The following is a 14,432-nucleotide window of genomic DNA, read 5'->3' on the forward strand; positions in this document are numbered from 1 at the left end:
GTTTTCTTTGTTAACTAGTCCAGACAGTTCTGCCTTAAGAAATCAGTCCTATCATAATCAAGATTCAAACCTAGCACCTAAATTCTCTGAAGATAAAAAGCATTTTCTCATGCAATATCTCCAAAGCAACTGTAAAAATGAGTCACATCATGCCTTTACACTTGCTGGCATCAGTGTCTTAAGAGTTCTATTGTTTGTATCTCCTTTTACATATCAGTTCTGGCTACATAAACATACATCCTTCTTTCTAAGGGCATATAATGATCTACTTCTTCAGCTGGAATTTTTGGAACACTTTGCTTGAGCATCACCATTAGTTGCTATGGTGATGGTTCTAATAGCATTTACAGGCAGCAGGGAACAGATTCACTCTAGACTGAAAAAAAGATACAGCTTCGCCAACATACCTTCATTACTGAAAGAATAAATAAATAATATCCATGCATGCATGTGTTTGTACACAGGTCATCTTATTTGGACTCTTCTCAACTTTATTGTTAAGAAGTGTAAAAAAATGGATGAAACTGCAGATATCTATACATACACACATTTATGTAAGCACAGAAATTCAGTCAAACTAAAACTGGACAGAATATATTTTGATGTTCGGATTTTATAAAAAGTATGTTTACTCATGGGGGAAACTGTTTATAATTGTAGGATAAATTTTACTTCCAATTAAATTTCCATTAGAAAGATGTCTGATGGCTGGAGAGAAATAGAAAGGTTCATTCCCTGTACTCCATTAGGTTCAGCAGTAAGCTTGAATCACTTTCCTACTCTGCCTGAATGGGAAAATTAATTTCCTATTCTGCCTGATTAAAAGACAATCTTGAAGAACCTCATTTGAATCAGAGTAAAAGTCTGAAAACAGGTTTCTTCTGAGTCTGTGCCATAACTGTGTCTATTTCTTAATGAACTCTACTGAGAAACTTGTTTATTTTTTTGCCATATGAGGAAAATTTTCAAAATGTTCATAAAACTGACTAATATTTTGAGGAAATAAATTATTCTAATATTTTCCAGAGAGGCATTAGTGGGTTTTTTTCTGTTACAGAGAAATCAGAGATGAGTATAATTACAAACAGATACTAAAAAATGTGCTGATCGTCTCTTTAGAGAGTTACTAAGGTTTTTTACCTCTCTAAACTTTGAGACATTATTTGCTGGAAATTAAGTTCAAAAACAGATCCCATAAGAGTAAATATAATGATAATGGATAGCAATGTTAAAGAGTGATCATATCTCTTCATTCTGACCCTTTTTAAAAGTAGTTTTTAAATTTAGATAATTGCAGCTGATTTTTTCACATGTTAGTTGTCGGCCTGAAGATATTGTTGTATTTTATATTATAGTTAAAACAGCTAAATCAGTTCTGTAAAATAAATTAGAAAAAGTAATTAAATTGGATTGTCCCAGTTAAAAAGAAAGAAATAAACAGAGCCCCCAAATCTGCTTTTTGGGCTGCTCTGGGACTTCTGTTCTTTGGACTAGCAATGGCTGATTCAGGGACAGGGACAGGGACACTTTTGCTGCCTTTGGGAAGAAAAGTTAAGATCTCCAAAAAAAAATTTTGTTGTTCTGGGCAAAATTTGACTGTTACTACTTTGAAGATTTCATTCTGAACATGATGCATTCCCATGACGTAAAGGAAAAGAACTTTCCCTATATTTCCATCTGTTAGGAGTTGTCATCCTACTGGCCATGATGAGAGCAGGATACTCTACATTTCCTTTAAGTGTCTATCCACCTCTTAAATAAGAGAAAAAACACCTGACTCAACAGCAGAAGTGGACAAAGAAATTACATGGAAGAAAAGTTCTTTTCATTCTCATTTTTGTCAGTTTTCGTGTTTGGGTTTTTTTCCCCAACTTTGGTGGTATTCGTTTTAAAGGCAGGCAAAGATCCTTTAAAGCTCTTCCTCATGAAGGACACAAACATTGGAAGGAAAAGCATTAAACTTGATTTAACAAAAGTTTGTAAAATTACCCACCAAACTGATTATTTATTATATTAAAAGAATTACCTACTTGACTGCATACTCCTTCTTATTTAGCTTCCTTTCTTTTTTGGTCAGAATTCCATACTCAAACAGCTTGTCAATGCATTATGTAAAGGTGAGAGAACATTAGAGTAGCACAGTGAAAAGCATCTGTGTTGACCATCAGTATGTCAGAAAATTTGTATAAGCAAATGTGAAAAAAAATTTATTTTACATGCACTTGCTAGTAGTGCTAAGAAAAAAAAAATAAAAAGGGACTGTGGTAAAAAAGGTCCTATCATAAAACAACAAGACAAAGTTTTTTAAAAGAAATTAATATTTCTGGTTGCACTGGTGGCTCTGGCTGTTGAGAGTAATCAAAATTTAGACCTCCACTGAGAAGAGAATGCACCAAATGAAATTTTGAATAGTTGCCCCTGAGACAGGAATGCTTCACTTCATATAAGGATTGGGACACAGTTCCAGTGAAAAATACAAAATTATCACACTTACAGGAATGCCTAGACTCACAAATTCTTTATGCAATAAGATTTCAGCATCTCAAGGTAAATTTAAGTATTGCAATAGCCAGAAATAAAGATAGGAAAAAAATCATATAATTAAAGTCTGTGACCATAAAATAAGAGAATATTGATAAATTAGAGAAAAATGTTAGACAAAGATCTACTAAAAGTGATGAGTCAGAATATATTAGCTAAAACAATACTGAATCACTCCAATCTTTAGAAATGCTCTGATTAGATTTAGTCAATGGAGGAAAACTTCTCAAGCTGCAGATAAATCTCAAGTATCTTGGATTTAAGACATAACACTTGTCTTTCCCAAGTATCCTTACACAGTATTTATATTGCACACCTCATTTCTGCTATTTTTCAACATTCCCTTTGCCTTTTGTTAAAAGTTAATTTGTCTTTACTTTTCAAGGATGTTGCAATAGCCAACAACTGTCAGTCTCATAACTAGACAGGCAACAAAAAGCAATTTCTGAAACAGAGAGTTTGCAGAAGTAATTTAAAAGTTTATTTTCTGTATCTGTTATTCTTTTTGCTTTCCTCTTTGTGTTTATCTTGTTATTTCTTCTAGGATGAAGGATCAGACTCTGAGATTGGCAGCCCCAGCCCAACACAAGTCATTTATTTTTCACGCAAAAGGTGACAGTTTATATTAATATTGCATAGGAAATGTCAGAAAAAGGCAGAGGGAGGGAGTTAATAAAAAAATAAGAAACCTCTCTAAAGTTAACAGGAAACTTGAAAAGCCTTATTTAATAAGTTTTCATTTCAAATATTGTTTGTCCTTCATTTCTGAAGCAAACAAAAAATGAATAAGCCTTATACAGTGGTAGTTGTCATACACATAATAACACTGCCTCTTTGCTTTCAGAAAAGACTCTTACAAGGTGCTGCAGAGTTACAGCAACATCAACACCTTTAACACACAGGGCCCATTAAATTTACCCTGATGAACATGGACTGGGGCTTGTATAACCATGTACATGTTGAGGAGAAATGAACTGAAATCACATACAGAATCACAGAAAACATGTATGATCTCACCCGAGGTGCAGCCATCTAGTGCCTATCTTTGTGCATGATAGGAGCAGCTACACACCACCTTACACTTAAAAGAATCCAGTGGTGGAAATTCAGTGGCCTTGTCAGGAACTCTGTTTCAGTATAGAAGATTTTCTTTATGGCCTAACTTAAGCCATTGTAGTCTTAGCCTTGATGTCAGTGGACATAGAGATATAATTTTTGACTCTTAGTATTTTTCTTATTTTAGAAGACAACTGTAGTTCTATTTAGAGTGGAAATAGATCTTCTTTTCGGTGGATACATTTGATAGTCTTAAATTTAGGACAGAAGGCAAACCAAAGACTGAAAATTACTTCTATTTTTTTCAACCGAAGTACCCAACAGTTAGCATTCTTTCCAAGAACTGGCACTTGGCTAAATCCTAGCTGAAAATCTAATATTCCTTGGATACAGCATTAACTTATTCATAAAAAGGATGCATTACTTCTGCCTCTTAAGCATTCTGAGCGCAAAGTATCTTAGTGGAATCACATCAGGATGTAAGTCTCACCATTGAGCAACCATGTGAATGACAGACCTCGAAATATGTTCTCTACCAGCACTTTATATGTTTGTGTGTCTATTGGCATTATTTTTAAAATTTACCTGAATACAATAACATAGGCATTAGTTTCCCATCCTTTTTATATCATCCTTTTCCCATACTTGATTTACTGGAAATGGACAGCATAATTACAGGCAATTTAATTGGGAAAAATTAACTATGTTTGAGGATTTTACACATACTAACAGCTAAATTAAGGAAGGAATCACAAGCTTTCTGCGACACCAAGCTGGTCCTGATTAATATAGCAAGAAAATTATAGCTGCACTTATGTGAATGGTACTAACTGCAAACATCAATGATTCACTACCCTGACATCTTGCCAGCACAGACCTCCTTCCACAGTTATCCTCACATTTCATTTCAGAGCATATCTGACACTTGAATATGTTTCCTGTTCTAAGCTGAATAAAACATGGTCTAACTGTGAATCTCCAAATATTTTTGTATGACACTGAAGATAGGAGGCAGGTGACTAAAGTATAGACAGCATTTTCTCACAATTACAAGGAGATGTTTGGATGAGCTGAAGAACATAAGTAACTGAAGCAGAAAGGACAGAGAAGTGCAATTTCTTATGTTATTCTTCATAATTTACCTGAAAAATGTGACAATCTTTTTTCTACCCCCTATTCGAAAAAAATGTTTATATATTTAAACTATTTACAAGTTTATCCAAGGTGATTTAATCTTGCTAAATTATACACACACATGCACACACTCTCAAAACACTCATGTTAAAACTGTGTATCAAGAGGTACCAAAAAGACATATAGAGTTAAATCTGATTTGAAATACTGAATACCCTGCCTGAAATAGCCTGCCTTTCTGAAGTTAGTGATAGAATTACCTGCTTTTCTGGAACATTGAATATTGTTCAATTGCAACATTAAAATTAGTTGGCTGTTAATGGGGCTTTACTCCCCAAAATAAAGGATAAGGTGAAACAAGCTTCTGGGAGAATAAATTAGAAATATTTATTGTTAGCAAATTCTTCCAGCAGTTCTATTGAAAATGACTCTTAGATATATTTTAATGTCAAAAGTGGTATCATTACATTATCTTGCCTTACAAATTTCTTAACACGGATCACAGATTTTCATCCACATGCTGATGTCACTACCCCATTAACATTAGTCTGAATAAACTTGTGATTAAAAAAAGAAGAGTGGTTTAAATGCTATCAACTTCTTACTGGTACCTTTCACTGACTAATCAGCACAGCTTTTACAGTTCTTACCTTCTTTTTAATTTTAACTTGCCTGACTTTGATTTCTCCTCACTTTCTTTTTACCTGCTTATTTTTAGGGTTAAAGAGTTCTTCAGTGCCTTGTTTTCCCTCTCCTTCCACCCCTTAAGAAACAGACCTATTGAATTTTTAATAAATTAATACATATGCTTACCAATTTATGCATTTACGCCCCCAGGTCTTAAGTTATTTGCATCTCCATAAATGCTCCTTATATATCAAACATAGCCCACTGCTGTTTGCCATTATTTCACAATGAATAATTTAAACCAATTAAATTAAAATGTGATTTTTTACTCAGCCTGCTTTACCTAGTTTCATGTCAGTAATTATTATTTCATCCCCAAAATCTTGACAATGAAGAGCTTCATATTTATGTGATACATAATTTATCTGGTAGTTTCGGAATTTTATACAGAATCTTTTTTTTATATTACATTATTGTTATGGTAGTGTATGAAAAAGGCTATAAGGCCTTGGCTTTTTTTCTTTTTTTTTTTTTACTATTTAAAATTGTAAATACTGAATTAGGGAATGAATGACATTTTGCTGAATTTCTGTTAGTAAAACTGGTTTTCCCACAGTAAAAAGACTGCTTTTTAAAGCATTTTTTATGCTTCAAATTTTAAGGGTCTTCCTGGTTATTTAGAAGGTTCTAATCAAATTAGAATAGAGATTTAATGCCTTGCTTCTACTTCCTTTTCTTTGTAATTGGATACAGAAAATAAAAGAAAAAAGTATACAGTTACAACAAAATAGTGATTTATTTTATGAGCATTATAAATATGAATCCATTAGCTATAAAACACATAATAATCTCTGACATCTCTGAATAAGGTGCAGAACATACTGCCTTTTAGCTGCTTGAGACTAAGGCAACTGTGACAACTGAAAATGGTATCTCAGTCTTCTATATTGTTTGTGAAAGGCATCAGAGTCTTTGGAATGGATACTAGAGGGAAAAGAACACTTACCACACAAGTAAATATAAAGAAAACATTGGTCATGGTGGCAGCCAAGTTTTGGGTTTTACTTAACATTTTTGGACTATATACTCTTCCTGAAGATTAAATCAGTTAAGCAGTAGACAAAGTATTGTGTGTAGACATTAATACCTATTTACTGTTTTAATATTTCTACTGTTACCAGAAAATGAATTATTCTCTCATCCTGAAACACTAAAATATGCATTCAGTATGCATTCAGTAGGATCTGGGAGTTCATATTCTCTACTATAGTGCTTCTATCATGAAGAGAAACTTAGGGAAGTCTCTCAAACTGAGGAAAATTACAATTCTATTTAAAAAGACAAACTTAGGATAGTAAGTCTCTCTAATCCAGACTGTTCTTGTGAAGTTTATCAGAATTTTAGTCACAATTACAGAGTGGAAAATGAAGAAAAAATATTTACAGACATATTAAGTAAAGTCCTTTCTCTGTGGCATGAGGGACAGTTATTGAAATTTCCAGTATACGCAGAAGAAAATACTAGCTACCTTGGGTGACGGTTGCGTCCTGATGAATGTAAGTCTGAATATGGACAATTTTTTTTTTTTAATATCTCATTCAAAAGCAAGCAAGCTATGCAATATAGATACACTTTGTTTAGTAAATTATGTGGTAACACTCAACTCTAAAGCACCACTTCTCACTCCTGAGCTAACTCATACAGAGGTTAGCACAGCCTACTTGCAAGTCCTTCTACTTGAAGTGAATATTAGCCAGAAAAGCTGTGTCATTCTCCAAGTAAAATAGATTTATAACAAAAGTAGCATTTGAGGTACTATAAAAGAGAAGAATTTTTGAGGTACTAAGCACTTCACATGAATAGAAAAAGGCATCTCTTCTCCTTCTCATTTGAGAAAATTTGAGCATCTGTTTTTCATTGTTTTTAAAACAGAGAAAAGAATTTGAGGTACTATAAAAGAGAAGATGTTTGAAGGTGATCACAAAACACCAGAGTAACCTTTCTTTTTTAGGTGGCCTCTGGTTCAGTAATATCCATGGGGCTTGTTCAAATGGATCTAAAAAACACTCATTGTTTAAATGAAGACTTTTAAGATGCTGGCATAAAAGCTGAAAAAAACCTTGAGATTCTACAGATTTTCAATATAGTAGTGTAATGGGAAGCTGTTTTTCTTGGTTTTATTTGCTTTTATATTTAGTGAAACCACAGTTAAGTTCTATAGCAACTGCTGTAGAAAACTAGAATATGATGAAGATTAATGCTCCAATGTCAGGAGCTGCAATTCCATTGCAATGATTTTCCCACTTCCAATTTTTATTATTTACAGGTTTTGTCAGCTAAAGATCCTGCTTGAAACATTTCAGCATTTTATAAGCCTGACCACATTTACAGAAAATACACAAATAACTGAATATGAATAAAGTGATAAAGAAACATGTAAATTATATTCTTATATTACTTATGCTGCAATTGCCTCTCTGTTAATATAGACTGAGGCTAGAAGATCTACACCTCTTCCCGGAGAGTTTGGATGGCTGGATGATAAAAAAAACCCAGCATATTTGTACTCTTTTCTGTGCTTCCACACAACAGTGCCAGAAAGGCACTGGTTTAGGTTTTACTGCTTTGTGGACTGTCCCCTTAGCTGTAATAACTTCTGCTACACGGCTGAGAAATGAAAAAAAAACCTGAAAAAACAATGTATTGGTATACAAGAATAGGAGACAGAACAAAGGGAGGGAAAAGAAAAATGGCTAAAATTGCAAGAGAATTAAGACCATCAACAAAGGCAAATGGCTAAAAAAAGAAGGACCTTTAAATTACAGAAGATTAAATGGCACACATTCAGTAAGTTTGTATTCAAAGAGTATTAAAAATCTTTGGATAAGTGTATAAGGAGGAGTCATCCTGGCTCCAAAGTACCTAGTTCTCTGACAAAGAGGAGCTACCTTGATGCTTATTGCATTAAACCCAAGGCCAGAAGGAATCAGAAGGAATCAGAGGTTAAAGGGAATTGGGAAAAAAGTGCATGTAAGAAGTGGTATTTTTCAACTCTTCCAAAGCCTGACTGTGCTCTTAGAGCATTGTTCACTTACACCCTCAGTGCAATGCCTTCACTGAGTGAACAACCTGTCCTGTTCCTCCTCTTCCTACATGAGCACTGCTAAAGAGCCAATATTTGCACACACTCAGTAATTGAAGGACATCCCACAGGGATGGGATGTTTTGTGTTTGGGAGGTTCTACTCCCTGATGAAGACTCCAGACCTCACAGCCAACATGGCAGCAAAAGAAAACTTTTCACTTCTCTGCTCAGATTGCTAGCAAAGAGGATTTTTTCAGACTATAAACTTGGTGGGTTTTTTTTCTTTTGTTTTTTGTGGTTTTTTTAAGTCTCTAGTGCAAAAGGTTTCCAAATTTTATTGAGCCATTGCAACTTTAATCTGCCTCCCTAAGGAAAATATAGTGCACCTATTTGACCTACAAACCTAAGAAATGTACCATTTATGTCAGTAAAAGGTCTTCCAGAGGAAAAAACTTTAAAAAAGTATGGTATTTTCGTATTTCTTGTTGATACTAGTCTGCCTCTGCCTAGATAAAGCAATAGAAATGTTAAAATTACCTTTTATGTAATTTGGACCAAAAAACCCTCAAGACCAACATAAACCAGAAAGCACTTCACATGCACAGAAAAAGGCATCTCTTTTCCTTCTCATTTGAGAAATTCTGAGCATCTGTTTTTCACTGTTTTTAAAACAGAGAAAAGACCAGACAAAATAATTCTGATTGAATTCACACTTAAAAAATTGAAACAATGTACAATAATGGTATTAATTAACTTGCTACTCATAATTTCATCTTTATAAACATGTATCATTATCTTTTCTCATTTATTACACTTCAGACAGAATGAAGAAAATGGAAAAAAAAAAGACAAAAGTTTTCAGAAGGGTATTGCATATTTTAAAGGCTCTGCTCTCAGTCCTAGTGAAATCATGCATTGCAGCTGCTATTAGTTCCATCAACATACTTGAAAACAACCAAGCTGATCACTGCTTCTTTAGGTCCTCAGTTAGAAAATGAAGTGTTACACTACTTAAATGTGACATTAAAGTGAAGCTGTAAACCCCATACAGCATTATAGAGAAATAATGTTGTTTCCTAGTCAAAGTCAGTTTATTTCCAATTTTGCAATGCCATCTAGTTCAATTCTGTATCTACTGACACCAGAACTTCTGATATTTGACTTTAAAGGGATAAAAAATAGATCTTTCTTTGCAAGGTAGTTAGTGTTATGCTCTTGTCTGTCAAAGTGGCAATTTATTTTATACTTTCTTATCATACCTTGAGAATTTTGCACATTATCTCATAAACTGAAAATGTTTTCTCAGCTCGAGTCCAATCCCAGGTTGTGACCTTTAAAAACAAACAAAACACAAAATAAACAGAAAAAGAAATGAAGTTATTTTTGTTGGTTTTTAAGAATTAAGTTTATTAAGAAAAAAAATCCCTAACTATTTACATTGATTAAAATATATTCAGAAAGACCAAGTACTGCCTCAAAGCAACAGCTAGCAGGGACCAGACTGTTCCATCCAGGCAATGCTTAGGAGACGTCCTCCCTGTCCTTACAATGCAGTTCCTTTGCATGCAGCCTGCACTATGCAAAATGATGATACTTCCCCTGGGAACTTGCAGGGGTTGCAGTGAGATCCAGAGAAGATATAGCCCTTGAATTCATCTCACAGAGCCAGGGCCCTGTCTATTAGAAAACATGTTTCTCACCACTTTCCTCCTTGTAACTGCGTGCCACTATTTGCTTCCAATCACCTACAGCATCTTCAAATCCATAAAACCAGTCTCCAACCTTGCAATGTCCCACACACTTACCCACATGCCTTGATATCCGGGGGGAAAAACAAAGCATGAAACAACACAGGCAGATATTAATTTTCTTTTTTCCTTACCAAGATAAATCTACTCCTAAATTCTAACAAACTAAGACTTGAAGAATAGTCTTTTTTTTTTTTTTTCCTCTTTGTTTTGGGATTTCACAACTGTTTATAACTGTGTTCATTTTAGGCAATTGTTTTGCACAGAAAAATGCATATATAAAAGAATTAAATTAAAACATGGAAGGGTAGGTGTTAAGACTTAAATGAGACAGAATGAGCTAGATTAATATATTCAGTAAGGGAAGAGTTAAGGCAATATCAAAACAGTGTATAAAATTTCCAAGGAAACCACAAGCAGAAAACAGGAAAATATTAAAAATATCAAAATAAAGAAGAGGGCACAAAGTAGAATGAGATTGAGGTTATAAATGAAACAATAATCATCTTAATGGTAAGACACTTTGGACAGTGGCCCATATCCAAAGGAAGACAGCTGTACCATTAAATTTGTTAGGCACAATGAAGAGGTTGATGAAAACATATATTACTGCTTCTACAAGATTCAAGAAAAACTTTTGAAAAACGTTTAATAAAATAGAGCCCAAGGAAAAAAATATTATATGAGATCAATTTATCTCTCATTTAAAGAGAAAGTAATCATTAATAGATCAAAATTATTTTGATATTGTATGAGAAAATTCTATCCCTAACTAATTTTTAGTTATAAACATTGCTGTAATGGAAAGTCCTTTAAGGAAATCACAGGCAGGAATGAAAAGGTCTAAAACACAGTGTTATAGTTTCTCTTCTATTAGAATTTTCTTTATTTGCAGTCATTGTCAAATGTAGTCTTCATTATCTTAATGAACTGCGGGTATTAAACCACAAAGCTACTCTTTCTCCTATGGAGAAAAATATAAATTTCTCACAACAAAAAAAAAAAAAAAAAAAAAAAAAAAAAAAAAAAAAAAGGAGAGAGGAGTCTTGCTACAGTCCCACTGAGCCCACAACACCCAGTTACACCAGATGAAGTAATATTGTGCCATGAGGAAAAGTCATTATTATTGCTTCTGAAGAACAAAGCCATTTGGAGCTTTGTTTAAAAACTTACGATAGGCTCCAAACTTTGGGGGGAAATATAAGAGCTGCCTCTTCTCCCCTGGTTTCCTGTTTTAGTTTGTACCTATAAAGGGACTTCTTTTCAAGTCAAACAAAAATTCTTTCTGTACAAAGATATGTGCAAAACAAAAGCAATTGTAGAATTAAGACACCCACAGAAATTGCTGCACCATTCACTTTTAATATTTTAATTTAAAATATTGAGTAGCAAAATAAAGGATGTTAGTGGCTCTTTCTCAAGTCAATTTCCAATTATAAATTGGAAGAAATTTAAACCCACCAGACTTGACACAACTAATAATTCTAAAGAAGGAAATGTGCCAGGAAATAATAGGAAAAATAGTAAAGAAGTAATTTTGTTTAAAATTTACAAAATTAAAATAAGAAACACTAGGACTGCTCTTTTATCTGAGCATGGGAAATAGAAGTACTATTGATCAAACAGATAAAAAAAGAAGCAGGGGGAGGCTGTTGATAGACATTGTTTAGACACATACTTCCCTAATGTGTTAGACTTTGGCAGAGACTGGGGAAATACCTTTGTTTTATTTTCTGGGTAAGAAAGTTTGCAGTACATCTCTACAGGAAACAACTTTGTCCAAATAGTTTATTCTGCACATACAGAAAATAAAACAGTTTTTATTTTAACTATACTTTAAACATCTCCTAAAAAGAAGCTCTGAAACTGTTATTGAAACTTTGTTCATAATATTTTCTAATCCCAGGAAGAAATAAACCTGCAGAATAGCAAACATAACTGTATGTGTAAACGTTTGCATGTAGAAAATAGGATTTTAGAAGTGTGCAATTATTATATATATGTTGGAACTTGATCTTTAAAGTTCCTTCTAACATAACCATTCTATGATTCTATGTCTTTAAGGCAGCTCTGTAGGAGCTCTTCCTCTGTCCTAAAAAAGCATGCCTATCATTCTGCTTCCCTCCTACTCCATGAAGAGAAAATATTTTTCTCTGCATTTGAAAAATTTTTCTATTTTAGACTAGGAACCAGAATCTGGCAATACAAATTCATTTTGTGCTTGCAGCTGAGCTGAAACCAGAGCTATAAAAACTTGAGGATGAATTTCTTGTCTTATACAATAGCAGCTTGCCAAAATTTTCCTTTCTCACATTACCATGGTTGAGATTCTTCATATGAACATGTTACTTTCACACCCATTAATCATCCCCCATCAGACATTTACCCCTACAAGTATATTATTCCTAGAAATTTATGATTCTTCAGTAAAGAGGCTTGTGGTCTCTTCCATAGTTCTTTAAAAAGAATAATCTTTCTCTTTTCTACTGAACAGGATTTCTCATTATTGAATCTGCTTTTATTTAGTACCCAGAATGGGTACTAGGTAAAATGAGTACTAGCATTTGACAGGTAGCAAATGCTCAAGTAGGTCTGGCCAAGACAGGAATGTTGCTTTTGAATTAAGGTGCTTGTTAGCATAATCTTACATTTTAATCTGACCCTGAAAAATATCCACCAAAAAAAGCCAAGCTCTCATTAACAGACCTGAGAGAACCAAAATCCCACACCTGTGAACTAGTCTACAAACACTGAACACATGAGGTTTTCAGTTCACACTTACTTCCAATCCCCATGTCTTTCACATGTTTTTAAACCTTTAGTAATGATCAATCTAAAGATTTGCAAGATAGCTTTGAACTACCTCAGGAAGATATTGCCCCAAGAGGTGGTAGATGCCCCATCTCTGAAAACATTCAAGACTAGGTTAGACAGGCTCTGAGCAACCTGCCCCAGTTAAAGGTGTCCCTACTTGCTGTAGAGAGGTTGGACTAGATGACCTTTAAAGCCCCCTTTCAACCCAAACTATTCTATGATTCTGTTTCAGGCAGGAAGGAGCTACAGCCTGGATCTGACAAACACAGGGTTTAGCAGCAGTCAGAAAGGTCACCCAATAAACAGGAAAAATTAATCCACAGGACTCTTCCTGCTGCAGGCATGGTTTGGACTGCTACTGTCTCCTTAGCAACTGCCTTAAAAGTTAGCTAGAGGATCTTTACTGCATCTTATATGTACCATAAGACTGTGAACGTAAATTGCTGAGTATAAGACGAGCCCTAAAATTTTGCCCAGTGTTCCATGTGAGATTCTAATTAATATATTTAACTTAATTTCATTTGATTCCCTACCTACCTTTTGGTGTTCTCAAGCAGCAAAAACTTACATTTAGGATGGAATCTAAATAGAGACATATTGCCATCTCCACAATGTGTAAAAAGCTTCTATATTTCCCCAAATCTCAGCAGTTTCTCTGGAATGATTGTTCAGTTTAAATCTAACTATCTTGCTTCAGGCCTGTTCTGTCTGCCAAAGGAAAATTAAAAGCTCCCTTTTAACATGAGCAGATTTTTCTTTTATTTTTCTAAGTGTTCATTTAAGTGTGGGAAAATAAGTTTTTGCTAGATATCCAATCATCTGATGAAGAGCTGTTTTCTGTCACTTCTATCAAAGACATCCTGGAACTTTTCAATGCTGTTAGTTGCAGTCCTGCTAGCCCAATGAGTGATATCTTATTGTACACATTACATGACATTATTTTATTTAATAATATTTATTCCTACTAAGCATAAGAAACATACTTACTGGAGGTGCTATAAATTTATACAGGGAAGCTCCCCTCAGTGCTAGAAACTTTGGTGTGTACATTCGGTCCTGAAGGGAGTCTTGTTCCCGTTCTTCCGTCCAGCCCATGTAGACTATCTGACAAAAAAATCAATAGTGTTGACAATTTCTCAGAAATTTTCTTTTGTTGCAAGTATTTCATGTGCATAAATGGATGTCTGTCAAATTTAACATAGCTGCAAAGCTTGAACCCCAGACACAATATTGTACATTGTAAGTCTTTATAAATGATGCCTGTTAGGACAATGCAAAAACATGAGAAGAAATACTTATTGTACTAGCAACAACAAAAAACCTAGACCACATACTCCAGGGATGTTAAAGGTGCATTCTACATATTTGCTGACAGATCACATCAGTGAAATTTATTGCAAGTGAAGTGTAAGGAGCCACCAGTCAGGA

At 34.1% G+C, this 14,432-nt stretch overlaps 1 protein-coding gene across 7 annotated transcripts in view; it reads right to left on the reverse strand.

Moving 5' to 3' along the window:
• The window catches only part of SNTG1 (syntrophin gamma 1), a 317,995-nt gene that overhangs the window by 38,073 nt on the left and 265,490 nt on the right, over positions 1-14,432 (reverse strand). For all 7 annotated transcript variants that reach the window (XR_010998668.1, XM_068189107.1, XM_068189098.1 and 4 more), the window contains 2 exons: positions 13,992-14,108; positions 9,702-9,773 (listed from right to left, as the gene is read on the reverse strand). Coding sequence is in view for 6 of the 7 variants with exons in the window: in XM_068189107.1 (XP_068045208.1) it covers positions 9,702-9,773; positions 13,992-14,108 (189 nt within the window). In the remaining variant the exon portion in view is untranslated. The remainder of the gene's footprint in view (positions 1-9,701; positions 9,774-13,991; positions 14,109-14,432) is intronic.

Source organism: Anomalospiza imberbis, chromosome 1 (assembly GCF_031753505.1).
Source record: "Anomalospiza imberbis isolate Cuckoo-Finch-1a 21T00152 chromosome 1, ASM3175350v1, whole genome shotgun sequence".
NCBI classification, from domain to species: Eukaryota; Metazoa; Chordata; class Aves; order Passeriformes; family Viduidae; genus Anomalospiza; species Anomalospiza imberbis.